This window comes from Engystomops pustulosus, chromosome 4 (genome assembly GCF_040894005.1).
Source record: "Engystomops pustulosus chromosome 4, aEngPut4.maternal, whole genome shotgun sequence".
NCBI lineage: Eukaryota > Metazoa > Chordata > Amphibia > Anura > Leptodactylidae > Engystomops > Engystomops pustulosus.
The window spans coordinates 194,140,700-194,168,207 of NC_092414.1; the positions used below are offsets into that span (position 1 = coordinate 194,140,700).

The window sequence follows — 27,508 nt, forward strand, 5'->3', positions numbered from 1 at the left end:
TATAATAAAAAAAAGACTTTATTGCATGAAATCAGTTACAACACAGACTTCTGTGCCTGGATGCTCGGGAGAATGAATGGAGAGGGGGGGGGGGGCACTATCTAAAAAGATTAAGAGGGGGGGGAGGAGAGTAAAGGAAACAGAGCTTATGGCACATAAAGGATTTTAGTTTTTTTGTTTTTGAACAGTTCAAATTATATATATTTATATATAAAATAAAAAAAAGAACAAAAAATAAAACAGTAAAATTACAAGAGAGAGAGACAGAGTATGGAGGATGGAAAAAGTCTCAGGAAAGGTGAAGTTTCGTATCAAATTAAACAGGGAGATCAAAACAATTAAAGATCCCCCCCCCCCCCCCATGCACACACACACAAATACGCACGCACAGACGCACACTCACACGCACAGGGCCCCTGCACTACACTTGAAGGGCTGGTACAGCTACTCTGCATTACTGCAGCGCCTACAGACTACGGGCATAGGGACACTTGCAGACTATTGTATTGTGTGCGAGCAGATCATTGCACCAGGTGGTGGCGCTGGAGACACTTTCACAGCGTAACGTGGTCATATATATACGCAGGGGGAGAGGGTAACCGGTGCTACAGTGTATACGTCACCGCCATAACCTTGTGAGAATACAAGGACGCCGCGTGGGCACAGCATTACCCTCCTGCTGCTGCTGCTTGGGCGGAGGTGACGGCAGCCATGCAAGGTAATGGTCGGCCCCAGCATTGTGATATTAAAAATACATAGAATGGTGTTTATAACAAAGTCATAAGAATACGTAGAAACCATGCAGCTACACGCGTGTGTGTATACAGCCCGCCCGCACGTATACATGTAAAGCAATATACAATGCAGTCATGTGCAGGATGGGGCTTACTACTGAGCGCTTACTACGTCCTTTAGAAAGGGAGGGGGTGGGGGGGATTAATACCTGAGTTTCAAGAGCGATTTCGGGTTTTGCACGAGGACAGACACGCACGCACATACACGACATGAAAAAATAAGATGTATACAATATTATAAAAGAAAAAAAAAGTACAATCATTGCAGGCACATAGAAATGTGTGTACAAAAAAATAAAATAAAGATGGGCTTATCCTCGAGCGGGCGTCAGCGTCCAAGAGGAAACACGGGACAGGACGCACGCGCCACACTTGTTTTTACACACGCTCAGACTACTGTTACCATAATGTACGTCCATATACACGCGCACACGCACCGCTGCCCCGGAGACCCAATAATAAAACTCAAGGTGCGATGGCGGAGAAGTGAGTAGATGCGATCCCTGCGGGAGGCGTTTGGATTATGTTCACCAATGCCGCACACAATGAGCAATGTTCTGCAGCCCTCTGAGCCCTGACACATACAAGCACACTTTGCACTGTACCCAAACGCCTGTCTCTTGCGTGTGAACCTCATTCAATGCAGAGCGCCCCCCCCTTTCCTCCCCCAAATCCCGGCTTCTCACAGAAAGCGGGTTACAGACGGATACCTCCCCCAGAGAGTCTATGCTCTTTCAAAAATCGCTCTGCCCACGAGGGGTGGGTGTTTTTTTTTTACTGCATGATAATCCGTACTGAGGCCGCATGTCTCCGCGCTTTCAGATCAAACACTTCTGGAGACCTCCACATTTCCTGCGTAGGCTGGGATAAAAATACACAAGGGGAAGGGCGTGAAGGTCAGCGTCTCTTGTAGGGTGGTGGGTTCACCGCTTCCCCTCTGACATTAAAAAAAAAAAAATAGGAGAAAAAAATAAAACAAAACGAAAACCCCCCAAAAAATGTGGAAATCATGGGACAGGGCCGAGTGGAGTAAAAGTGGTGGAGGTGGTGATGGTGCGAAGATTGAAGTCTCAAGAGAACAAGTTCTGCTCAAATATCTCCATCAGGTCACTCTGAAAATTCATGTCTATAGAGGGCGCCATCTGCGGGGAGAGAGAGGACAGCGTTAGAGGCACGTGGGTATCATGTGGACACAACATGTACGGTGAGCGGGGTGGTACATACCGCTTGTCGCCGCCTTCTCTCCTGTTCCCGCCTCCTTTCCATCTCTCGCTGATCCATGATTGGCTGAGAGCTCTGTGCAGGCGGTGGGGCTGCAGGAAGTGTATTTTGCACGTGTTGCTGCTGCTGCTGTTGCTCTTGTCTCCTGCGAGCATCTTCATGCGCTTTACGTGCTTGCTCCTGAGCGTCGTCTTCTTCCCGAGATCTAGAACAGAGATAAGCCTTGGATTAATTCCAACTTCTACATATAGAATAAGAGCGGCTCACATTCATAACAGGTTAATATTTTGTACATCAGACGGCTGCAGAGTATCTCACATTTCTTGCTCACTCATTTCATCCCAATCCTAATTTATATCATAAAGCAAATTCAAATGAAACTGCAGGTCCAGTATAATAGGGAAGGACGCAATCTTGTACACTGCTTATATCTCATACCGAACCTCTGAACCCCCTCCCTAAATAGGAAATAGTCTATAGTCATCTTCCAAATAAAATTATTAGCACTGAACCCAACAGAAGAGATTAGGTCCCCCATGCATACAGTAAAGGGGTATTTCACATATTAGAGTTATGTGGGCCGTCTCACTTCTGGGGTACACAGACCCCCATAGAACACATGCAATCACATCCCATTGGAGAAGTTATAGCACAGCATTCAGTGTTACACCTGCAATAGAAGGATCTCTACACAAGTCGTACCTCATCCTCTCCTGCTCTCGTCGCATTCTCTCCGCTTGCTCGGCCTGCAGTTTCAAAGCCTTTTCCCGCTCCTCCTTCTCCCGAGCCGCGCGTCTAAAAAGCTCAAAGCTGTCGCTGGACGACTTCCCGGCTGACGTGGGGGTGACTGGAGGCTTCTGCACTAGACTGGCCCAGGAGCCCATATTCTTTATTAATAAATCCTGTAGAGGAAAAAAGGGATAAGTCAGGAAACACTAAGAGGATCACACAGGGGGTTGTACCAGTCCCGACAAAGACCAAAAGCAGTAGGTACTGATTGGGATTAAGTTAATCGAGAACAATGACACCACCTTTACCTTCTTGGGGGCCACCGGTGTCTTAGGCTCCTGCTTTTGCTTCTCTTTTTCAGGTACCACATGAGTGGTGATGTTCTGGTCTGGAGGTCGCACCGGGCGGCTCCCATCAATAGGTTTTATTTCTGTTCCTAATTATATAAAGAAAAATATGAAATGTTGGTAACATTTTGAGCTAGTATCGCGCTGCCATGACCCCTGCATCTCAGTAATAATTTAACATCGCAGCGATGCATAAACTTGCATACAGTCTGGTGTACAATTGTACGCCAGGCCCTGCATCTCCCATGTATGCACAGCCCCAATGGTGCAAACTAGGGTGAAAGACTCACGCTGCTGTTCATGGCTGGAACCTTTGAGGGACTCTGGAAGTTTGTGGGATTCACTCCTCATGCCTGGAGAGAAACCTTCGGGCCTCAGAGAGGGCGAGCGGCGCTTTTGTTCTTTTACCACAAGCGGCTGAGGCTGCAACACTGATGAACCTCTCATTTCCTGGAGGGAAAGAAAAAAAACACAAGTGCATAAGGAGCCGCAAAGAAAACCGGATTAATACATTTGTCAAATTAAAAGATGAAAATCAAAGAGTCTACCTGCTTCTTGGTTGTTGGGCCATGTAAGTTTCCTGGCACAGCCTGCGGTGATGGTGGATGTGCCATGCCAGCAAATGGAGCCACCTGAGGCGAGTGGAGAAGAGGTGATGGAGCCTCTCTCAGGTGACCTAGATGCAGAAGAGAGGTGGTAAGTAATGAGCCATTCCCCAACAATGTACAAATACCCCGCATAGCACTGCTTTTCCTCACCTCCAGGGTACGGTTCTGGTTTCTGTTGCCGGGGTGAGGGGTGATGGTGCTGGATTACTTGCTGCTGCTTGGCCTGCTGGATCTGCACAAGCGGTGGATGCGGAGGAGCCAGAGGACTCTGCAGAGCCGGGTGCTGTTGGGATGATGGGGGTGCCTGTCCGGGAGGCGGCTGTTGGGAGGCGGCTGGGGGAGTCTGTAACTGGTGCACATGGGATGATGGAGGTGGTGGTTGGGGGGCAGCGTTTACAGAGGAAGGAGAGGGGTAAGGCAGGCCCTGCAGGTGACGCACTGACTGAGGAGGGGCATTCAGCGGGGGTTGACTTTGCACTTTGACGGAAGGGAGCAGAGGCTGGAGGGTAGACTGAGTGGGTGGCTGCTGAGATTTCTGTAGTTGCTGCAGGTAAAGGGCCATCTGTGCAGGACCAAGGTGATTAGGGGAAGGGGGGAGACCACTGATAGGAGACGGCGGACCATCATCTTCTAAAAGTACATGAGGGGGCTGAGGATGGTGATGGTGGGAATGAGAGGTTGGTTGGTGAAGAGTTTGCTGTGGCGGAGGTGAAGCAGATGGTGGTCGGACAGGCTTTGGGGGGAGCGCAGCTGCACGGTTTGAGGGGCGCGAGGGTTGTTGTGGCATGGCATTGTGCAGGGCTGTAGAAGATAAAACAAAATGATGAATTACAATAATCTTATACAATGGTTAGTACTAGCACAGAGCATTTACCGCCCCATAGGTGAAGAAATGCAGTTTTTACCTGGAGGACTGACGAGGGCGTGTTGGTTGAGATGAGGCGGAGAGACGCGATCTGGGTGACCGCCTGTTAGATGTGCTGGAAGATCAGGCGGTGGGATGTGCAGACCTGCCTGCCCGTAGTGAGCAGAGACGGCTTCAAATACACTAGCGGGATGGAGAGGGTGGTGAAGAGCTGGATGGGACGAGTCCAAGCTGGGAGGAGGGACGTATGAAGGCGGGGGATTAGGAGAAGGGAGCTTCATGGAATTGGGAGGTGGGACAAGAGACTGCAGGGGAGGATGAGACTGGTGGTGATTCTGTCAACAAAAAGATACACAAATTAATAGAGAAATTTTGCTTTATCTACCCCCTTCACTTTAGGTTTAAAGATGTATTTTTTATGAAAATCACCACAACTATATCATTGCTAAATTGTAGGGATCCAACACCATTTACTCCCAACACATCAACTGTTCTCAGTGGCTGATACACAGAACAGGAAGACTGTGCCATTCTCACTGAAGTTGAGCGTGTTATTTCACACACAAAAAAAAATAAAAAATTATGTGCGGAAATAAATGTGTCTATGTGGTACTTTGTAGGGACACTCCTCTTCTTCAGAGTAGGCTGGGCAGACTGAGTTGAGGCCTTATCTGATCGTATCAGCAATTGGTGGGAGCGAGAGGCCGCTAGGACCCAATTCTATAAAGGCTTGGTGTCACTTGTGCGGACACAGCGCTGATATCTACATGCGGGTGCACGATGCAAGTGTGGATGTATCTAAATCTATAGCTGATGCCTGAAGAAATAATACGCGTCAGATTAATCCTATTACTACAAGAACTAGGTGTAGACCGGGCAAGTCTGGAGATAGCGTTAGCTAGGATCTAGTGCTGTCCAAAGATTGATGCTTTCCTGTCTGCAACATCTCCCACCGCTTGTGGGGCTCAGACAGTTAATCTAGAGTAGGTCAACTAACTATAAGCCCCAGATTATACTAAAAATTATATATATATATTTTTTAAATTCTCTTATACACGTGTATATTTTAATGAAAGACTGGATTTCAAGGCATTAAAGTGATCAATAAAAGATATACTCCAGTACATTACAGCAAGAAAAAAGTTTTTATGTTAAATATGCAGAGGGAATATCAGTGACCGTACATGTGTTACCTTTCTGGACTCTCTCCCTGAGTGACTCTTTTTCTTCTGTTTTGGGGGCATTTCTGTGAGGATATAAGAAATTGTGACATCCATTTCAGTTTTTACCATTTGCAATGGTCCATAGCCTGCCAGACACATTTACTGCCCCAGACTGTCCTTCTGGATACCAACCTGGGTCAGATTCCTCACTATCGGAAGTGCTGGACTCGCTGGAGCTCTCAGATTCAGAAGAAGAGAAGCCTTTCCCTTTACCAGAACCAGATGTGGGAGCCTCGATTTTATCTGGCAGGAGAGAGCAAATCGCTCAGTAAGACAACTTTTCCTTTACATGGATATAACTGCATGTATGTATGTATATACACACATACATATATCCTTATGCATTTCTCCATAGAAGAGAACTATGTAGTCTACAGAACCAACCACATTTTCAGAGGAAATGAACCTTTAAGAGCACCCCCCACCTCCAGGCCAAATGAGCAGCATATTTCTAGCCTCTTAATATACAAGAGACCTTCCAGCATTCTCATGTGTAACTTTGTCCCCCTGAACCCGAAGCTGTGCGTTCCAATATTAAATTAAATGGCAAAATCTTAATATATGACATCCAAAACATCATCTGGCAACCACTTTAAAGATTTTAGATTTATGCCATTTTAAAACTGTGGTGAAACTTGTTCGACTTGTAGTGTATGGAGTAGCAAATACTGTATGTACATGACCTGCACTCCAATTTGCACAGATCAGCAGGAGTAATGTATTTAGGATCTTATTGGTCCTTTTAGATACATTAAAAAAAAAAAAAAAAAAAAAAAAAAAATCCTTTCCCAAGATGCAGACCCCCCCACACACACACAGGATACGATTCCTGCTGAACCCAGTGACCTCACCTTGAGGCTTCCGCTTCTTTCTCAGGCAAGAAGTGACATATCTCTCCAGCTCCCGCAGAGTGGACGGTTTGAGGGTCTCAAAGTCTATTTCAATCTCATCCGGGTTTGAGTTTTTAAGCGATGGCTCGCGGGACTGGATGATGTGTACTACACGTCCCAGCTTCTCTCCTGGAAGCTTATTTATGTCCAGGCTCAGCTGACGCTTCTCCTCGTATGACATGGGTCGACATCTTTGCGTTTCCTCTTCTGAAGACTCGCAGGGGGCGGGTGGGGGCACAGGACGAGGCGGGCGAGACACTGGGAGAGGCGCTTCTTTCTTTATACTAGTAGTGTATAAGGAACAAAAATTGTGAAATTAATTTGCAAAGGTAAAAAAGTGCAAAGATGTAAAGAGAAATAAACCATAACCTGCATTAACCCCTTCCCGGTGCATGGAGAGGGCTCGCGGGCCGAGCCCTCTCCATAGCCGGTAAGTCTTTGCTGCATATTGCAGCAAAGGCTTACCGGTAACAACCGCGATCGGTGCTAAAATATAAAAAAATTAATAAAAAGTGATCAAAAGGTCGCACAGTCCCAAAAATTATAGTAATGAAAACGGCATCAAAATTCGCAAAAAAATGACACTATCCACAGCTCCGTACACCAAAGTATGAAAAAGTTATTGGCCCCAGAAGATGGCAAAATTAAAAAAAAAAAATATTTTGTACAGGAGGTTTTAATTTTTTTAAATGTATGAAAACATTATAAAACCTATACAAATTTGGTATCCACGTGATCGTACCGACCCAAAGAATAAAGTAGACATGTCATTTGGGACGCAGAGTGAAAGCTGTAAAATCCAAGCCCACAAGAAAACGTCACAAATGTGGTTTTTCACCATTTTCACTGCATTTGGAATTTTTTTCCCGCTTCCCAGTACACACCATAGAATATTAAATACCGTCACTATGAAGTGCAATTTGTTACGCAGAAAATAAGCCATAACACAGCTCTTTATGTGGAAAAATAAAAAAGTTATAGATTTTTGAAGTTGGTGAGTGAAAAATGGAAGTGAAAAAACTAAAAAAGGCCAAGTCGTGAAGGGGTTAAACATATAGTTAACACCCGGGGTCAGTAACGTACCTCGGCGTTCCCACTGGCCCTTGAACACTTTTCTTGGGTTTCTTAGCTGGAGGCTCCCGGGCTCTGTTCTTGCGTGGCTCCTCAACCTCTTCCTTTCTTTTGTGCTTTTCCTTCCGCTTCTCTCGTTCTTTTTTCTTTGGTTTGTTTGGCTGTGGCTGAGAGAGGGCAGCTAACTGCTCGTGTACAGCTTTCAACTAAAAGGAAGGTCAATGGATTAAAATCCTAAAACTGAACAAGGGACTAGCACAACTAATGTAAATATACTAAGGATCAAAGCATACAGAAAACGACCAATTATAAATACACAAAGAAAAAAAGGATGTATGCTATGAGACCCAAAAGTAAAAAGTAAACAAATTTTATTTGTACCATAGTACACCACAACACAGAAATATTAAAACCATGTAAAAGTGTGGACTACACACAAATGTAAACCAACAGGGAGACCTGGCATATGATAAAGCCAGTCAACCTGACCAACACCAGCTCCCTCCAATGAGCAAAGCCTCTCCTGACCAGGTAAATGACGATAAATGAAACAGGTGGAAATACTAGAATAAGGTAGAAACCAAACAGAGGTTGATCCAAATTGTGGAGCAGTAAATCAAAGTAAGATCATATAACTCTCTGTGAAGCACTATAATGGATCAGAAAGGTATCTACCTGTGGTGATGAAAATACAGACCAAGGAGAGGTAGGGGGAGACTGGGGCACGAGACCCCACACGTATCGTCACCCAACTGGCTTCCTCAGGGAAGCCAGTTGGGGAAGACCCCTGAGGAAGCCAGTTGGGTGGCGATACGTGTGGGGTTTCGTGCCCCAGTCTCCCCCTACCTCTCCTTGGTCTGTATTTTCATCACCACAGGTGTGTGTATATACACCAAATTTTTCCTTCTGCAGCCATGTAAAGGATCATGGAGCATCTCTGGAAAGCTCCCCAGCAGAAGAGTCATACATAGCCTTGTTATTATACAGCACTTGGCAAAGGGCCTCCGAATCTTTTCTCTCACTAGATGTTAAGGATTCTCTCACCTGCTCTTGAAGCTCCGCTAACCTCTGCGCTCGCTCCTCTTCACTGTCAGAGCTGCTTTCGCTATCGGAGGAGCTGTCGCTGCTACTGTCACTAGAAATATGAGAAGGAGCCTTGATGGAAGGGGCAGGAGGGCCTGGACTTGGTGAAGGTGCTGGGGCAGGCGTTTCTTCAGGCTCATCGGGCATCTTTGCAAATTTCATTTCAAACACATCCTTCAAAAGGAAAAAGAAAAATAAGGAAAACTCCAGACCATGAAAAGCAAATGTCAGTTTCTACTCCTGCTGCACCAATACCTTCTTCAGAAAACTTCTTTAAAACAACCCCTTTTCTATTATACCACCTCCTCCCCAGCTATACACCCCTCTGCATGCAACACAGCGTTTTCAGTTGCTCATCACCATCCCATTTACCTGCAATTTTCGGGCCATGGCTACCACCTCGTGGTCCGGCGGGTTATACTTGTAACAGTTCGAAAACATAAGCCGTACATCAGAAGCAAAATCCTGGGCATCTCGGTACTCCATATTTTCCAACTTGTTCTGGAGACAACCGAAGAAATAGTAGCCGGTCAAATTCTGCTCATAGCAGTCTGGGGCACATATCAGGCCTATATGTTGCAACTTAAATTTAGGGTTTTGCAACTAATTTACCATTTATGTAACTAAGCCCATCTCATGTGTCAGTATTGAAAATGTTACCATACAAACTAGAAATACAAATTATCTCCACTGTGACAATGAGGGCAACCCTCTACTAGCGATAGTGCACTATAGACACAGGATCTTCCCCAACCTTTATGGTAGTCAGGTCCATGGGATGCTTGATAATATCGCAGTAGTCATGTAGCCCGAGCGCCTCCACGTCCACCGGTTTGTAGAACGGCCAGGCATAGGCAGTGTGTTTCTTTGCAAACATTTCCCGGACGATGCCGCCACAATAGCGCAGCTGCTCTGAGGTCTTGGTGCTGCTGTTGACTGGGATGGTTGCTGGACCTGCAGCAGGGTGTAGCACAGGAGGAGCAGGGAGCTGGGAGTCAGGCACCTCAGTCTTCTTTGCTGGCCGTGCCTGACGACCACTCTCCCGGCGCGGCGTAGGTCTAGGTGGCTTCGGTTCACTAGGAAGTGGAGAGGACTCATGGAGCGGATCATGGGCGGTGGGAGTCGTAGTATCCGCTTTCCTTTTAACCCCTTTCTATTGTGAAAAATAAAACAGCTGTCAGTAGATGTTAATACAACGTTTCAATCTACTACTGAGAAAACCTGTGGCTAGCTATAAATATATCCCCAAGTAATTTCTTTGTCTTGTACAGCACCGTTCTCTAATGCGAGCCACTCACTACTCCGCCCTCATTGAACTCACCGTTCTTCTCACCTTTACGGGCTGGGTTGCAGTTGGTATGATGGATGTAAGACTCTGTACAGGCTGCGGAGTAGGAGCGGGTATGGTCGTGGGCACCACCAGGTCCTGAGTGACGGTAGGTGAAAACGTAAGGGGCGCTTGCGTGATGGTAGGGGTGCGGGCAGGTGGGGTTCGGGTCTGCGGAGGGGTAGGTGCCTGGGTCACAGGAGTAGTAGGGGTTGCAGGCTTAGAGACAGCTGAAGAGAGAACAAGGGGTTAAGGAGGTGGAAAAACAGTATAAACAGTTTTATTATAATACCAAAGCTTAAAAAAATATATATATATTATTTTTTTTATATTTATTCGCTTCAGGTCAACTTACATGTTACAGGTGTTTTCGGGATGGGCTTGTCTCCTTGATTTATTGATGGGACCCGGGTTCTCATGGGGGTGATTGATGCATCTAAAATGCACACAAGACACTTAAACATCTGCGTGTCCTCATACAACCTCTATAAACATGTGTCACTCATTTTTATTATGTTACAGCTTTCATGTCTTCGCCTGGGCTATTGTTACACATGAAAGCCTTCCCACTCTCAATCTCCCCTCATCTTCAAGAGATCCCCTTATAATCCAGGTACCTGGTTCCCTCCTCCCACGACCACGTCCTTTGCTCTGTACAATTGCCAACTCTGTCTCCTCCTGGGGCATCTCTGATATCTTCTGCAAGAAAAGTTTCTCAAGGGCTTCGGCCATCAAAACTATATCATCCCCAGGCTGAGGGAAAAAAAACAAAGGTAGCAAATTGAGTTTATGCGTTAGCAATTTGGGGGTTGAGGCTATTGGTTTATCTTAACGGTTGCAACCGAACACCCCACAACATTGTGAATTTACACATTACGCACCAGACAGTATTCAACGAGGAGAAAGGCAAACAATTCCCATGTAGAGCGTGTATGGCAGGACCTACCTTGTTATAGATGTAGCAGTTTGTAAACATCGTGTTGAAATCCTGGATGCATTCCTGGGCATTCATGTAATAGTAGTTCTCCAGGCGTTTCTTTATGGTGCCCATGTCCATTGGGGCCTTTATAATTTTATAATAATCCTATGAATTACAAGGGATAAATTTAAGGGTCACACGCGGCATACTGGACTTGCATATACAGCAGCTAATACTGAATAGTCTAGTATTAGCAGAGTCTAGTAAATGACATCCCCACATAAGCAGCGGCTCGACACCATATTACATACATTGCCATTACTTCTCCACAGGCCTGAAGCATCATGCCCATGTGTCCTGCTCAGTACCATTGAGGCGATTTTGGCAGAGCAAAGCCTCTATGCAATTAACAATATGCTACAGACTGTGTAAGATTGAGCAGATGCTTTTAAACATTCCCACATTCAGCCAACATGTCCTAGAATGCTGAAGGACAACGATTAACCCATTATGGTGCCACTAATTTGCCAATATTTCCTGCGAGTTTTGAATACATGCCGCCAACATGGCTAGAAACAGCCGACAATGTCCCAGCTACAAAGTAACGACATATTAGCAGGCAGTCACATCTTCCCGGCATACTAATGCCTGTATTACAGCAGAATACCTCATCTTGGCGGCACTGAGCGCTCTTATGGTCAGTCAGACAGTACTTTATATTCTGTCACATTGTTACTCTCCTGACCCGGCGATAAAATAACTATAGCAGCAACCTGTCACTACACGTCGGATGTTGGATCAATAGAACAAAAACTCCAAGTTTGTGGTGGTAAGCAAGGTACTGATGCTTTGTATAACACCTTAATGACATGTGATGGTACATCCATATAAACCGGGTACTCTGCCTTATGCAACAAACTTCCCTCACCAAGACTTGCAGACATGTGCTTACTGTGTAAATGTCAGAGGTGCTTGCACACTCCCAGACTCCCAGGCCTTCCATTTAACATGATCTGTGGAAGCAGACCCCTACAGATGCTGCCCTACAGTAGTATTGGAGTCTATGAAGGGAGCAATCAGTCCCCCCCAGGTTTCAAGTACCCTAAGGAGCCTTAAATTTTTTTTATTTTTTTTTAAAAACCGTACGTAAAAAAAAAAAAAAAACCTCCTTAAAACTGATTTAAAAAGTTAGGCATCACCGAACCCCCAAATGGTTGATCTGTCAAATTAAAAAGTAATTTGTTCCAAATGGTGAACACTAACAGCTAATCCAAACCACTTGCCCCCCTCCTATCTACTGCTCCCCAGGTCCTATGCCTCATCTCAGCATAACATGTGATGTCATCCAAGGTCCTTTAGCCAGTTACACTTGCAACTTATACCACATGTATGTATCTGATGACATGAAATCACAGCAGCTTCCATGGACTTCTCACCATCCTCCACGGACCCCATTACTATCATTCGGGTTGCATATACAGGCGGTCCCAGGGTTACGCACAGGATAGGTTCTATAGGTTTGTTCTTAAAGGGAACCTACCACCACGAATCTACCTATAAAGGTAGATCGGGTGGTAGGTGGATGTATGGGACGTGAGGATAGCCCTTTTTAGAGCTAATCCTCACGTCCCCGCTAGCATAGCATAAACTTTATTGCCCTAATATGTAAATTTAATTAAGCGGCTACCGGGGCGTGGAGTAGCCGGACACGAGGCTACACTGCGCGGCTACTCCACGCCCCAATAGCTGCTTTCCCCGCCTACCCTGTGATCTTCGGCGCGCAGCTCCTGGCAGCTGCGCGCCCTCGTCCGAGAAGCCGGAGTTCTGCGCATCCTCGGGCGCGATCTCGGGAACGAGGCCGGAGTTACTGCGCATGCGCAGAACTCCGGCTTCTCGGACGAGGGCGCGCAGCTGCCAGGAGCTGCGCGCCGAAGATCACAGGGTAGGCGGGGGAAAGCAGCTACTGGGGCGTGGAGTAGCCGCGCCGTGTAGCCTCGTGTCCGGCTACTCCACGCCCCGGTAGCCGCTTAATTAAATTTACATATTAGGGCAATAAAGTTTATGTGACGCTAGCGGGGACGTGAGGATTAGCTCTAAAAAGGGCTATCCTCACGTCCCATACATCCACCTACCACCCGATCTACCTTTATAGGTAGATTCGTGGTGGTAGGTGCCCTTTAAGTTGAATTTGTATGCAAGTCGGAACTGTATATTTTATAATTCTACCCCCAGCCAAAATTTTTTTGGTCTCTGTGACAATTGGATTTTGAAAGTGTTGGATTGTCATAAGAATCAATATTAACACTAAAGCTTCATTACAGACACCTGTGATAACTGTTACAGCTGATCATTGTAGCCTGAGGCTAAAGTACAGTAATTACCAACATCCAGAGGTACGTTTGTTACTAGGGGTCGTCTAAGTCGGGTGTTCTTAAGTCGGGGATCGCCTGTACATTTACAGGTTTTGTAGCATTGCAGCCATGGAAAAGGAATAATTTCGGGATAAGGGCAATGCTTTTTAATCATGGTTTGCATGGCAGGTTCTCTTTAACCCCTTTCCGCCGATTTTGCTTTTCATTTTTCACTCCCCACATTCAAATTTTTTTTTTATTTTTCCATGTAAAGAGCTGTACGAGGGCTTGTTTTCTGCGTTCATTTCGCCATCTGAGGTGAGGTGACATTTTCCGTGCTACTTTTTTGAGGACTATATGGTTTTTTTGATCACTTTTGATGTTGCAAAATGGCAAAAAAGTAGCGGTCAGACATTTTAGTGTCATTTTCTCTTAAGGAGCCAACACTAGGAATAACTAAACACATTTATCTTTAGATCTGTTCTAGGGAAAAGGGGGTGATTTGAATTTTTAGGTTTTATTTTTTACATTTTCAGACCCCCTATGGTACTTTAAAGAGGACCTTTCATCCATATAAAAAGGCACTAGGAGCTGCTTACCTCTAGTGCAGCTCCTAGTGATACAACAGATTTAGTAGTGTTACACTGCTGGCTTTATCGGAAACCTACGATAACACTAGCAGACACTGCCGCGCTACAATATAGAAACGCCAAACCGCGACATAAGCTAGCTGGCGTATTTGTGAGGGGCGCCTGAGGAGCTACTTCTCCCCCGGACCACTCTTCCCACTCCATAGACCCACGGTGACTGCCGAGCTTCATGCAGCAGTCACGCCCCTAATCCCACCCCCTCATGAATATGCCCGACTGCTTAAAGCGCGGTCCGGCGTTTCTATTGTACAGCGCGGCAGTGTCTGCGAACATTATCGGAGGGTTTCCAATAAAGCTTGTAGTGTAACACTGCTACATCTGTTGTAGCAATAGGAGCTGCTCCTAGTACCCTTTATATGGATGACATATAAAGCGGTCTCATTGATCAGTAAAATAATGTAGTAAGCCAGTATATGGTAGGATAAATATTACCGATCATGTATTACAATGTGCGACTGACACATTGTATCAAATTATCAGAAACTATACAGCCTTGAGTCTTACAAAGAGGCTGTCATGGCAACAGATCATCGATCCCCGATGACATCACGAGTAGTGGTGACCTAAGCCAAGTTGTTGGCGACCACGTGCTGCCCCCTTTTTACCGCTGACGGCAAAGATCAAAAGGTTAACACCCGCAAACGGTATTGGCACCAAATGTGTTAACCCTTTGCTCTCTGCTGGTGGCGGTAAAAAGGCAGCTGCATGTGGGCCCTCTCCAAACACTGGCAGCCTACATGTCATGTACTAATACGTCACATGCTGGCGAGGGGTTGAACAGTTCCATACAACAAAGTAAAAAAATATATATATTTTCTCCACATTCTGAAGCCAATTACTTTTCAATGAATTAAAACATAAAAGATCTATACATTTGATATCTCTGATCGTACCAAAGCACAGAATAAGATGTGTCATCCTCTGGAGCACACAGTTGAAGCTATAAAAGCATAGCCCACAACATGGTGCAAAGGTGGGTTTTGGAAATTTTAAAGGAAACCTACCACCACGATTCTACCTATTAAGGTACTTTAATACCCCAATATGTAAATTTTCTTAAGCGGCTACTAGGGCGTGGACTAACCGGACAGGAGGCTACAAGTCACGGCTACTCTACGCCCCAGTAGCCTCTTTTCTCCTCCTACCCTGACATCTTCGGCGCGCAGCTCCTCATAGCTGCAAGTCCTTGTCCGGGAAGCCGGCGTTATGCGCAAGCACAGAATTCCGGCTCCTCAGACGAAGGCGTGCAGCTATGAGGAGCTGTGCGCCGAAGATGTCAGGGTAGGAGGAGAAAAGAGTTTTAAAAGCTTTAAAGTTTTAAAAAAGTTAGCGGGGACATAAGGATTAGCTCTAAAAAGGGCTATCCTCACGTCCCATACATCCACCTACCACCTGTTCTACCTTAATAAGTAGAATCGTGGTGGTAGGTTCCCCTTTAGAGCATTTTTTCCCCAGTTTCCAAGAACCCTCATGGAATATTAAATGATGGCACTCGGAGGTACTATTTGTATTGCAGAAAATAAGCCCTCACACAGCTCCAATCCAAACACAAACAAAAAATATTATGGATTTTGAAAGGAAGGGAGCAAAAACACAATGGAAAAATTAAAAAAGGGCACCACTGTCCAGGGGTTAAGACATTTAGGTTGACACCATTAATCCAGCACTCCTATAAAGCTCCAATAATCAAGCATTTGACAAGCTGAGATCTTTATGGAGCGACCCGGTACATCATGTTGGTACATGGTAGAGCAGTTAGGGTAGATAAATACAATATACAGGCACTTTGTACTTACAGGCAGGTTTAGTTTGATAGCGTCCACAGGCTGCTGAAAAGGCCAAGCAAACTGGTGCTTCCATAGTGTCTTCAGCACGGTTTTTAATAAGTACTGTAACTGGTTGGTCTGGCGCTTTGGCTGGTTTGCCCGAGCAGTGTCAGGAGGAGAAGGGTTGACAATGAGAGGAACTTGTGGCTGGGGTTGAGGAGGTGCAGACTGTGGGGCCCCTGACATTGGGACCCCTTCTACTCCGTCGCCCATTCCAGATGTGGCCCTCAGACGTGTACCTAGCCCAGTCTCGCTTGACATGATAAAGCTTCCATCGCATGCAGGGCCAGGCGACCTGGGGAGCAAAACATTACATAAGAGACGTGTCACAAGGCAACCAATAAAATATCAAAACATCAATATCTGAAGAGGCTTCTGGCACGTTTAGGTAGCAATCATAACTTCTGCAGGAGGTCTGCTGCCTGAATCGCAGCATGGGAGTTTCACATGGTCAAAACAGGTTTTGCAACTAAGCCGTACACTTGTGCTTTCAGGATTTGTTTTCGCCACAAAACTGCAGTGTGAAATCCCAGCCTAAAGGTTCTTTTTGATTGTAAGGCCTCAAGGTGTTATGGTCATCTTCTAGAGCAATGGTTAGCTGCTAGGATAGGCCATCACTTCATCACCTCAAGGGTATAGAAATCCATAGGCCAGGGATGCGCAGAAAATGGGCTATATGTCACTTTATAAGGATCTGCCATTCATGATAATCTCCCCCAGCAATACCAGGTAAACGCCAGGTAGGCTTCCTCTGTATCAGCACAAAAGCTTTAGACAGACCGTCATTACCACAGATATATAGGACAGAGATCTGGCACTTGTGTGTCCGTTGTGGTCTTTATACAGAGCTGTACGTAGCAATGTAATGTATAGCGATTATAAAGTTCACAGCGTGCCACTGGCTCCATACCATAATAGATGGCACTACATCCTCTATAATCATGAGAGCATATATAAACCTAGCAGGTGTTCAATGTCTGAACCATAAGACGTCACCCGGCAGCAGCAGTAAAATGCAGGAGGTTTTCTGCATGGACTACAAGGATTTCTTGGCTCCTGTATAGTGTAAAAGATGTAATTTATGACATTCTGCAATTACTGGAGAGACCAAAGTCCAGGTATTAGAGGAGGAGTTCTGCAAGTATCAGGATCAAGACTTGCGCCTTAGGGTGGCATCATAATAGAAGCTTCAATACACAGTAATAGCTGCACTGTCCCTAGGCAGAACAAGCCAAGGACAGGTGAACGCTTGTTAAACTGCGCACAGATTAGATGAAATGTATACAGTACAATCCTCAAAAAAGGACATGGAGGTGTATATATCGGCCGGGCATACCAGGCAGCGTACAGCCCCGTATACCATATACACCAGGCAGCGTACAGCCCCGTATACCATATACACCAGGCAGCGTACAGCCCCGTATACCATATACACCAGGCAGCGTACAGCCCCGTATACCATATACACCAGGCAGCGTACAGCCCCGTATACCATATACACCAGGCAGCGTACAGCCCCGTATACCATATACACCAGGCAGCGTACAGCCCCGTATACCATATACACCAGGCAGCGTACAGCCCCGTATACCATATACACCAGGCAGCGTACAGCCCCGTATACCATATACACCAGGCAGCGTACAGCCCCGTATACCATATACACCAGGCAGCGTACAGCCCCGTATACCATATACACCAGGCAGCGTACAGCCCCGTATACCATATACACCAGGCAGCGTACAGCCCCGTATACCATATACCAGGCAGTGTACATCCCTGTATACCATATACCAGGCAGTGTACATCCCTGTATACCATATACCAGGCAGTGTACATCCCTGTATACCATATACCAGGCAGCGTACAGCCCTGTATACCATATACCAGGCAGCGTACAGCCCTGTATACCATATACCAGGCAGCGTACATCCCTGTATACCATATACCAGGCAGCGTACATCCCTGTATACCATATACCAGGCAGCGTACATCCCTGTATACCATATACCAGGCAGTGTACAGCCCTGTATACCATATACCAGGCAGCGTACAGCCCTGTATACCATATACCAGGCAGCGTACAGCCCTGTATACCATATACCAGGCAGTGTACAGCCCTGTATACCATATACCAGGCAGCGTACAGCCCTGTATACCATATACCAGGCAGTGTACATCCCTGTATACCATATACCAGGCAGTGTACATCCCTGTATACCATATACCAGGCAGCGTACAGTCCCGTATACTACATACACCTGGCAGCGTACAGCCCTGTATACCATATACCAGGCAGCGTACAGCCCTGTATACCATATACCAGGCAGTGTACATCCCTGTATACCATATACCAGGCAGTGTACAGCCCTGTATACCATATACCAGGCAGCGTACAGCGCCGCAGCCTCCATGGCCGCACAATGTCCGGCAGCCCCTCCTCTCACACTGCGGTGTCACACACGAGGTACATACTCGGAGGCCTCGGCCATGTCTCCGGGCGCACACTACACATCACACGGGGTGATATAAGCCATTTGTACAGTAATCATCCTCCACATATAAGCCACCACCCCCCGGGCCTCCTCTCCCAGAAAATGGCGCCGGCTCGGGGCTGCTCTCCAGGCCCCGGGCTCCTCCTCCCCGGTGTTCCTCTCCTCACACAATCCCCATGAAGTGCCCGGCCTCCCTACACGCTGCAGGTACCGCCACCGCCATGAAATGCTTACATACACACAGCCGAAGCGCGTCACCGGCGGCCGCTTCCCACCCGTCCGACACAGGGCCCGCCAAGGAGAACCGGCCTTACGAAAACTGCGCAGCGGCGTCTGCGACCTACACAGCGGAAGGCGTAAATGCCCTATTCACTAAGAGGAAACGTAAGACTTCCTCTGCTGAGCTATGCGCCAATGGCGTAGCTGCGGATCTTGCGCTACGAAAACTACGTGACGGATCAAAGAAAAGGCCCGTCACAGCAGCCTGGGAGTCCGGGAGCTGCGTCACGCTGGCGGCGTAAGGCTACACATTCACGAACGCGTTCGACTAAGTGCGGAAGTGACGTCATGCGCAGCAGGAGCGTGGTGATGCAATCGAATGCAAGTCCAAGAACTGCATTTACGCAATGTATATAGCTACGCAAACGACGCAACTTCCCCAGGCGGCCAGCTACGCAAACGGAGCAACTACCCCAGGCGGCCAGCTACGCAAACGGCGCAACTACCCCAGGCGGCCAGCTACGCCAGTATAAACCGGGTTTACAATGATTCATAGCATAATCCCCAACCTGTCACAGATTCCGTCCACTACAAAAGGGTTAAATTATTGGCAAAAAAAATAAAAATTTGCAGCATAAATGCATAACCTCACAGCCCATAACTTCACAGGCTGTTACACTGTGCAGGAGATATCCTTGTGCGTAAGATTACAGCAGGCAGATTGTGCTGATGGAGCAGGGGGTGGGAGGCAGCATAACAGTCCCCGCCCCCGAGTACTTCTGGCTCATTAGCAAAATTTTAAAAGTTGATTTTAGTAAGAAAAATGCACGGATAACAAATAAAAGATTCCCACAGTCACAGGGAACAGATTCTTTTCTTGACATTTTGGCATCAAAAAGTGCCAGAAAAATCGCACCGGCCTTTCCCCGCCATTTACAAATATTGGCATAACAGAACCACAGCTATTCCAACGCTGCGTAATGCCGGATTCATGACTTGCAATTACATATAAAAAGGAGGCATAGTCACTCCCCTCCTGGTTAATGTGCTGCTGAGGGTTTTTTTTTTTTACTCTTCTCGCAATAATTTTTTTTTAAATTAATAAATCTCCCAGCAAAAATAAAAGGGCTAAAGCCACATCACCAAATCTGTTGGGCAGCGCAGCTCCGCAGACAGATCTAGAACTGTAACAGGCGCCTTATGATAAAACGACCCCCCACGGTGCCTGGATCTATGCGCTGAATGTTAGCTGCAGTGGATACTACAGGTGCTGCTTGGTGCAAATAGTAAAATTACTACACAAACTGTCAAAAAAATAAAAAATTACACAAACAGGACACACCCTGCAATTTGCGACGTTCACTATATTGCCAACATGTTGCAAACGATTCACAGTTTTTACTTAAATTGCAGCCTGATACATAAATTAATCTGTGACCTCAAGTCCATCAGGTTGGATGCGCTTTTTTTAACGCAGTCCGTAAAAAAAACGCATGCGGTTTTTTGAAAACACATCCGTTTTTGACAGGTTTGACCAATTATCTTAATTGAAACTGGTCAAAAACGCATTCATAATGCCACGTGTGCCATCACCCTCATACACAACGGCAAAAACAAAAACAGCAGTGCAATATATTTAACGAATTCTTCTCAATCATGCGCCTCAGGTGGTCCCACTTATACAGTCTGCATTATGTGGTAGCACCTATCCAAAACACCCCAATATACTGTACTGCACTTACTGTCCACTGTATGGTAGGCGATAATCATGCCGCTGACTCTAAAAGCGATGCCACACACGGCATTTTGAACCCGGTTTTTGGTCCATTTTTAAGTAGCTTGCTTTTGGTCCGTTTTTGACCAGTTTTAATTAAGATAATTGGTAAAACCTGTCAAAAAACGGATGCATTTTCAAAATATGAATGTATTTAAACAGACTGCTTCAAAACGACATGTGTAGCATCACCCTAAGGGTGAAGACACACGTGGCGTTTTTAGGCTGTTTTTGGCCCGTTTTTAGTTAGTGCGTTTTCAGATCGTTAAAAATGCATGCGTTTTTGACCAGTTTGAATTAAGATAATTGTTCAAACCTGTCAAAAACGCATGCGTTTTTAACGATCTGAAAACGCACAAACTAGAAACGGGCCAAAAACAGCCTAAAAACGCCACGTGTCTTCACCCTAAGGGCGCGGTTGCACGGTGCGTTTTCATTGAGTTTTGAAAGCTCTACAATAGCTGGGATGAGGTGATTTGCCCAATTACATTACTATTAACATTTGCGTTTACACGTGTTAACAAAATGCACACAAACATGCGTTTAAATTGCGTTCAGTAATGTAATTAGGCAAATCACCTAATCTCAGCTGTTGTACCGCGATTCAAAACGCAATGAAACCGCAACCAAAACACAACGTGTGACCAAACATAGGTGGAGGAGTACAAGATGTGTGAGGGAGGGGCGGCTAACCAAACTAAATATTTGCCGCTTGTAGCCCTGCATTTTTGCAAAAAAAAAAAAAAAAAAAAGTAACACCCCCCCCCCTTCCTTCCAGCTGTCTGGCTGATCAAAGAAATGGTTCACACAGAAACAGATGGCAAGATGGTCAGAGGGGTGGTCTGCCTCACTGCATCATGTGTGGAGTACAGCTGAAGGATCCTGGGTGACCCTCCTGCAATAGACAAAATATAAAGGGCAGACCTATACCCAATGCTAATTTTACCAAGGATTACTGTGCAACCCACAGCATGTCACATAATGCTTCCCATCTACCACGTCCCATTGTAGCAGCTGTTCTTCAGGAATCCCACATGCATTTCCAGGAGGCACAACCTGACAAATTTCCCCAAGACCCAAAGATCGGCCGTACAGGAACCATAACAGTCCACTTACACTTTACACAGACCAACAAAGTCATAGGACTCTGTCTCAGCTTAGGGACAGTTTGCATCTGTGTTCTGTATTATGAGCTACTACCAGGCACAGTTCATGCAATCGCCCGGTGATATTACTACTGGCATATGGAAAACACGGAACAGTAGCCAAGAATATACACAATCAGCCCAGGGGACACCTGAGGACTGAGTAGTGATGCCAATACCCTGACCAGCTATTAGGCATCTGCCTGTCTCCTCCTCCTCTTATAGGAGGATTTTCGGTCAGTTTACAAAATCTGTTACCAAACCGAAATGAGGATGCAGTCACACGGTGCGCTTTTACCTTGTTTAAACCAGTGTCAGCAGCAGTGAAAGTGTTAACACAGCCGCTTACACTTCCAGAAGAGGAGGAAAACAGACTCAAACCAGCATGGTGAACGTGCGGTGGGCCCTCTCCATACAGTGAGACATACTATAACATCACACGTCAGTAAGGGGGCCAAAACAGTTATACACAAAGCCAGGATTACAGGTAGCCAATAACTTCTCAAAAAGGTGGAGGAGGATCAGTGTGAACAAGCGCCAAACTAGGAAGATCCGGTGTCGCACACAGCAGGAAGACATGACAGTCCACCAGCTATAAAAGATACAATTTGCATACAAACACAATGACTTCCACATTATTATTGTCTAATATTTTGCTCCTCAGTATCTAACACCTTTGCACAGGAGAAGCTTATGTTGCACAATTTGTTAGAAATATATAAAATGCAGTATCATACGAGTAACCATGTGAAGCTGTGAATGACAAACATGTGACTAAAGTTTAAAACAAAAAAAAAAAAAAAAACCTTCCCCTTTAAGGGCCTGGACCGCAGACAGAAACCACTCAAGCTGATAACAAACCACAGAAACCTGAATTCTACAAAACAGGAGACGGGGCCCTTCTATGGCTTCCTGATATCACACCACACGCAGGGATCTTGCTTTGCTCCCGCTCTACTGACTTGCTTACTCTGGGGTTGCCATGGCAGCATCACTAGAGCCCAGTTCACATCTTTCTGGTTTCATCATCTTTTTTGCATCAGATATTAAGAGCCAAAACCTGGACCGGCAGAAAACATGGGATAGGTGAAAAATCTTATCCACTATGTACAAATCTCTCAAGTCTCCAAGTTTTGGTTGAGACCCTCAAGAACTGATGTGTAAAACTAAATAACCGAGATGTAAACTAGGCTTAACCCTTCAGTGCACGGACATATACATTCAATTGATCTATATGCACTTGAGTCTACTGCTTTATACACACTGTGGGCCAACGCCATGTAATGTTCCTTTGTCCGTTTAGTGTGGAAGTGATTATGGAGGTTGGAAATATTTTGGAACCTCATCTTTACGTGTAGCCATACGATTTGTTTTGACAAGTTCAAATAGGATTCTTCCAGGCAACGTTATTATTAAACATTTACCACACAACCTGGGTCACCCAAGAACAAAGGGATCACATTCGGGACACCCAAGACTCAGCGCCAGTTTCAGACATTGGATTTATGCACATATGATTTGCATTTCGCATTTACTCCTCCTTTATAACATGCTGTCTACAGATTGTAAATAGTGTACTATCGGCTCAGCTCCTTTTGCTCTACAACTTAACATACGCTCAGCCCCTCCTGCTCTATAACATGCCACCTGCAGGTAGGATATCATGTAGAATCTGCTCAGCTCCTCCTGCTCTATAACATGCCACCTACAGGTAGGACACTATATACAATCTGCTCAGCTCCTCCTGCTCTATAACATGCCACCTACAGGTAGGATATCATGTACAATCTGCTCAGCTCCTCCTGCTCTATAACATGCCACCTACAGGTAGGACACTATATACAATCTGCTCAGCTGCTCTTGCACTTTAACACACTACCTATACACTATGCAAGATCTGCTCAGCTCCACCTGCTCTATAACCTGCTGCCTGCGGAAAGAACATTGTGTACAATGTAGAGAGGACACCATGTACGATCTGCTCAGCTCCTCCTCTATAACATGCTGTCTGCAGGACACTATGCACCAGATTACTGTGATACTACGGGTCAGATTTTCCCCCGACAAACAAAAGCTCTTTTTACACCTGCAATTTGACCCGTGATCATTTTTTTACTTTCATTTTCAAACAACCACCATCTCATACACCAACAATCCCTTCAGTCGCACATCTCTCTGGGTAAACATAAAAATGATGTGATCAGCTGACAAACAAGCGCTGGCACATCCTCATGTCAACACCGCCTGCCGTGATCATTGTCATCATAGGGACAGTATGTCAATGCACGGTTCAGTACAGGGGGCAAAGATATATATAGAGCCAGCCACACGTTTTCTCAATGTCCTGAATAACTTCACGTTTCTTTCTTTTATGCTAATAGGAAACCGCAATTAGCAGGAAGGGTTAAACCCAAAAGCGAAATAAAACGACGACAGACACATGGGACTGGCAGCTGAGCAGGAACCTAGAAAGAACCAGCCAGATGACTTCTCATGTCCTGTTCCTTCACAGGAAACAAGACCGAAAGCGCAAAACCTGTCAGTAAGGTTGTTCTGCTCGTTGTATATGACGCAGCGCTGCAGACATATCCAGTGCCTGAGCCTCCAAGGTGCACGAGAGCCTGACTATATACTCAGCAGGATCCAACAGGGTAATAATGGCAACAAGCTCATCCATCAACCCAGTAATCTGGACACTACAGAGAAAGCCCAAACCTGTTCCATCTGTAGGGTATCTCAGCATACAGGCCAGACACAAGCGCTCTGTACGTGGAGGTACACTGTCATTTTTTGACCTTTCGCAGGATCAATAGTGACGGCCACTACAAGTTAGCGACAGTAAGCCGCCGGCCCCACAGACAGACAGACTGTTTCCTGTTGATGCCCATGAAAGATCAATCAGAAAAGTCTGGCATCAAGTTTCCAAAACTCACAGGCTACCAGGTCCCAGGAGAGTTATGGAAGGTAAGTGCAGGACACTCATCTATAAGTGACCTCCAGCCACAACCATTACATATCTACAGAGACTACAACAGCAACTCCGATAGACTCAATGTAATGGCACAGATGTCACAATCCATCGCAATGACCTATAGCAGCCATCAGCAGTGTTGCTTTTATTACAGACCATCAGAAAACCTCAACATATCTGTGCTTCTGTAAAATGTTAAAAAAAAAGAAAACTTCAGCTCGGATCCAATATTTGCCATAAACAACCATGGCCAAATACGTGCTACCGATTCAAGTTCAAGGGCTCCGCGTGTGGCCCATGTACCACAGCACTTGCATTGTTTTTAGAGTCTGATGTAAAGCAGAAATCTTGGATGATGATGAGTCATAAGATATTTGAGAGCTTTCACTTGATCCATAAACATACAATGATACTAGATAGTCCACAATGGGGTGGAGGAGGCTGCAGCAGTGGGCTACGCATCGCAACCTCTTCACCGTTTAGCAGTCTAAGTAGCGTCAATGCAGGATATTGCAGATACTAAGCAGCCTACATGTGGGTAGACAATACAGTCCGCTCACACAGCGCCAGTGTATACACCGGGACCTCCCATCAGCTCTCTGCTCCTCATATGATGCATCAGCAGTTGGTTAGTCACCATAGACTCACTCATCAGCATCAACAGAAGATTTTCCCAAAATATCATTTTGATCATTTATTGCTTTGCTAATTTTGTCCCGTGTGAAACATATTCTTAGAGAAAATCTGTCGCCAAGAGTTTCTACGTTCTATAGGGCTAAGGCCACACACACATCACCCGTACCCTTGTTAACATTCTCTTAAGAAACATATAAATCATGCTGAAGTGCTTTAGGGGGCATTAGCAGAGCACCACAGGGCTCCAGACACACATCTGGCTGGACCCAGGAGTGACACAGCTGAAGGGGGAAGGATGAGAGAAGCTGCTGGGCAGTGGAAGTATAGCAGGAAGCTTTGTTACTGTGAGGTTCTCTGCTTACACCCCAAAGAGCACCCATTTGTATATTTGTAAAGTCAACTTCTGACAATAGATGGGTGGCATGCATGTGCACTGCCCTATGCAATATAGTGTCCATGCCCCACCAGAGCTGTATCCTTTTATGAAAGACCTCTGGTAAAGTATGATCCCTGGACACCATAAAAGTGAACAGATCTCTCCTCTCTGTATGAAGCACAAGTGATCAGCTACTTTTTACATGTCTTGTGAATAGAAGATGAGAGTCATTATTACCAGAACACCTCCAATTTCTTGTTAAAGGGGCACCAACACCAGTTTTGACCCCATTAAAACTACCAGCCTCCTCAAATTGGGTATGAAATGCGCTTCCCAGAATCTCCTCTTATGCGGAAAAAAATCTCCAAACTGTAGGGGAACGAGTCATATTTTACCCGAGATGAGTTTAAAGGCTGCAGGTCGACTCACTTCCGCTGCCCCCATCTTTAGATCTATAGTACCTACTGGTGTCCGGAAGATAAAAATCTCATCTTTCAGATTGCATCAGGCAGATAAAAACATTGGTGGGAACTAGACGAGAACTGGATCTTTATCCATAGCTAACATTTCCAAATAGGCCTAATTGCCTGATCTGAAAGATGAGATTCTTATCTTCAACATAATACCAGTTTAATGTTTCAGGGTTCTATAGAATCAAAAATAGGGACGACCAAAATTACACTCCACCTACAGCCTTTAAACTTGACTCAACTCAGATAAAAATCTGACTCTTCTCTGCTGATTTGCACATGACTTGAGTTTTTTTTTTAATATAGGTAAGATTTCACATAAGAGGGAATTCTAGACATTTCATACCCTGAGAGGTAGTAGAACGTGAGCTTGGTTTAATCTCTTACAAAACAAATTATGTCTCACACACAGACAGAAGTCAAAAATCAACATTTACAATGATATAGCAAAGCGACAGCACGAGAGCCAAATCTGAGCATGTGAGACATCACCCAAATCGCTAAGGAATCTAGAGGGGGATATTGATCCAGACCACAAGACAGATGTGACCGGGGGAGGGGGTAAATAACACTAGGATGACCAGGGAACAATTTATTTCAAGCAAATTTAATAGAGATACACAGGACATAGAACCGAATCTATTGAAGACTAAATAGAACGAGAATCAATATTTACCACAATGTAAAAAAAAAATAAAATCAAATATAAAATAACATCTTTAGTATCAATATGATATAAAACAGAACATGGTAAGTATATTTAGAGCAGCGTTTTGGTGAATAGATATGATTTACGCTAACGACGTACAGGCTGGAGAATATCCGGGAAGTTACGCCTCCAGCGTAGCCGCTTCCTGCATAGGTGTACGCACTTGTCGTAACCCGCCCATTCTACAAAGCCGGCCCACCGCTATACGCAAAGAACGTAAATAGTCACTCCTGCTTATCCTCTGGTAAACAGTGCAGCTCCCGCCAACTTGCAGGCAGGGTACAAGCCGGGGAGCACCGCAGCGCCCCACAGCGGGTCACACCGCCAGCGGAGAGACACACAGCTACACAGGAGACGCATACAGCCGCTACGTCATCTACGTAGCTACGGGATTTTCCCAGCATCAAGCCAATAACACATTACGCTCCACTCAGCATTAGACGGTAAAATGTGCGCAAATTGCGTCCAGGTCTCTACAGAAATGACGTGCGGCCACCCAACGGCCGTGGTTATGCAATGCGGGCCCGGCGTATCCCGCAACCGTGAATAGCTCAGGCTTCTGGCCCTGTGCTCACCTTCAAGGCCTCTCCGGGAGGCAGGGAGACGTAGCGACAGTGCCGGGGAACAGGTCGCTAAACACGGACAACAACCCACAGAAACGGGACAACGGAGCGATCACCGACAGGGATTAATGGAGACGCACCGAGAGCGCACTCCCACGGCTCCTTCCTCACACAGCGCCGCCGCTACGCTCCGTGACGTCATACGCATACTCCCACGTCGCCCTGGACCCGCCTCATCTAGCTCGT

At 45.8% G+C, this 27,508-nt stretch overlaps 1 protein-coding gene across 8 annotated transcripts; it reads right to left on the reverse strand.

Annotated features, from left to right (window-relative positions):
- On the reverse strand, positions 1–27,508 carry BRD4 (bromodomain containing 4). Of its 8 annotated transcripts, none has more exons than XM_072149212.1 (21): positions 27,275–27,508; positions 15,875–16,199; positions 11,105–11,242; positions 10,776–10,911; positions 10,514–10,594; positions 10,153–10,388; positions 9,586–9,984; positions 9,204–9,332; positions 8,793–9,005; positions 7,761–7,954; positions 6,639–6,961; positions 5,920–6,030; positions 5,749–5,810; positions 4,605–4,899; positions 3,850–4,500; positions 3,640–3,767; positions 3,382–3,541; positions 3,047–3,180; positions 2,718–2,917; positions 2,019–2,220; positions 1–1,936 (listed from the first exon to the last, which is right to left on the reverse strand). In XM_072149212.1, exons 2-21 carry the CDS (start codon positions 16,163–16,165, stop codon positions 1,865–1,867), a joined length of 4,155 nt encoding a protein of 1,384 aa, XP_072005313.1. In that variant the 5' UTR covers positions 16,166–16,199; positions 27,275–27,508; the 3' UTR covers positions 1–1,864. The 8 variants fall into 8 exon arrangements, with proteins under 8 accessions (XP_072005313.1, XP_072005311.1, XP_072005308.1 ...); XM_072149210.1 differs by lacking the exon at positions 27,275–27,508 and adding an exon at positions 18,634–18,740 and having other exon boundaries at positions 10,165–10,388; XM_072149207.1 differs by lacking the exon at positions 27,275–27,508 and adding an exon at positions 18,634–18,740.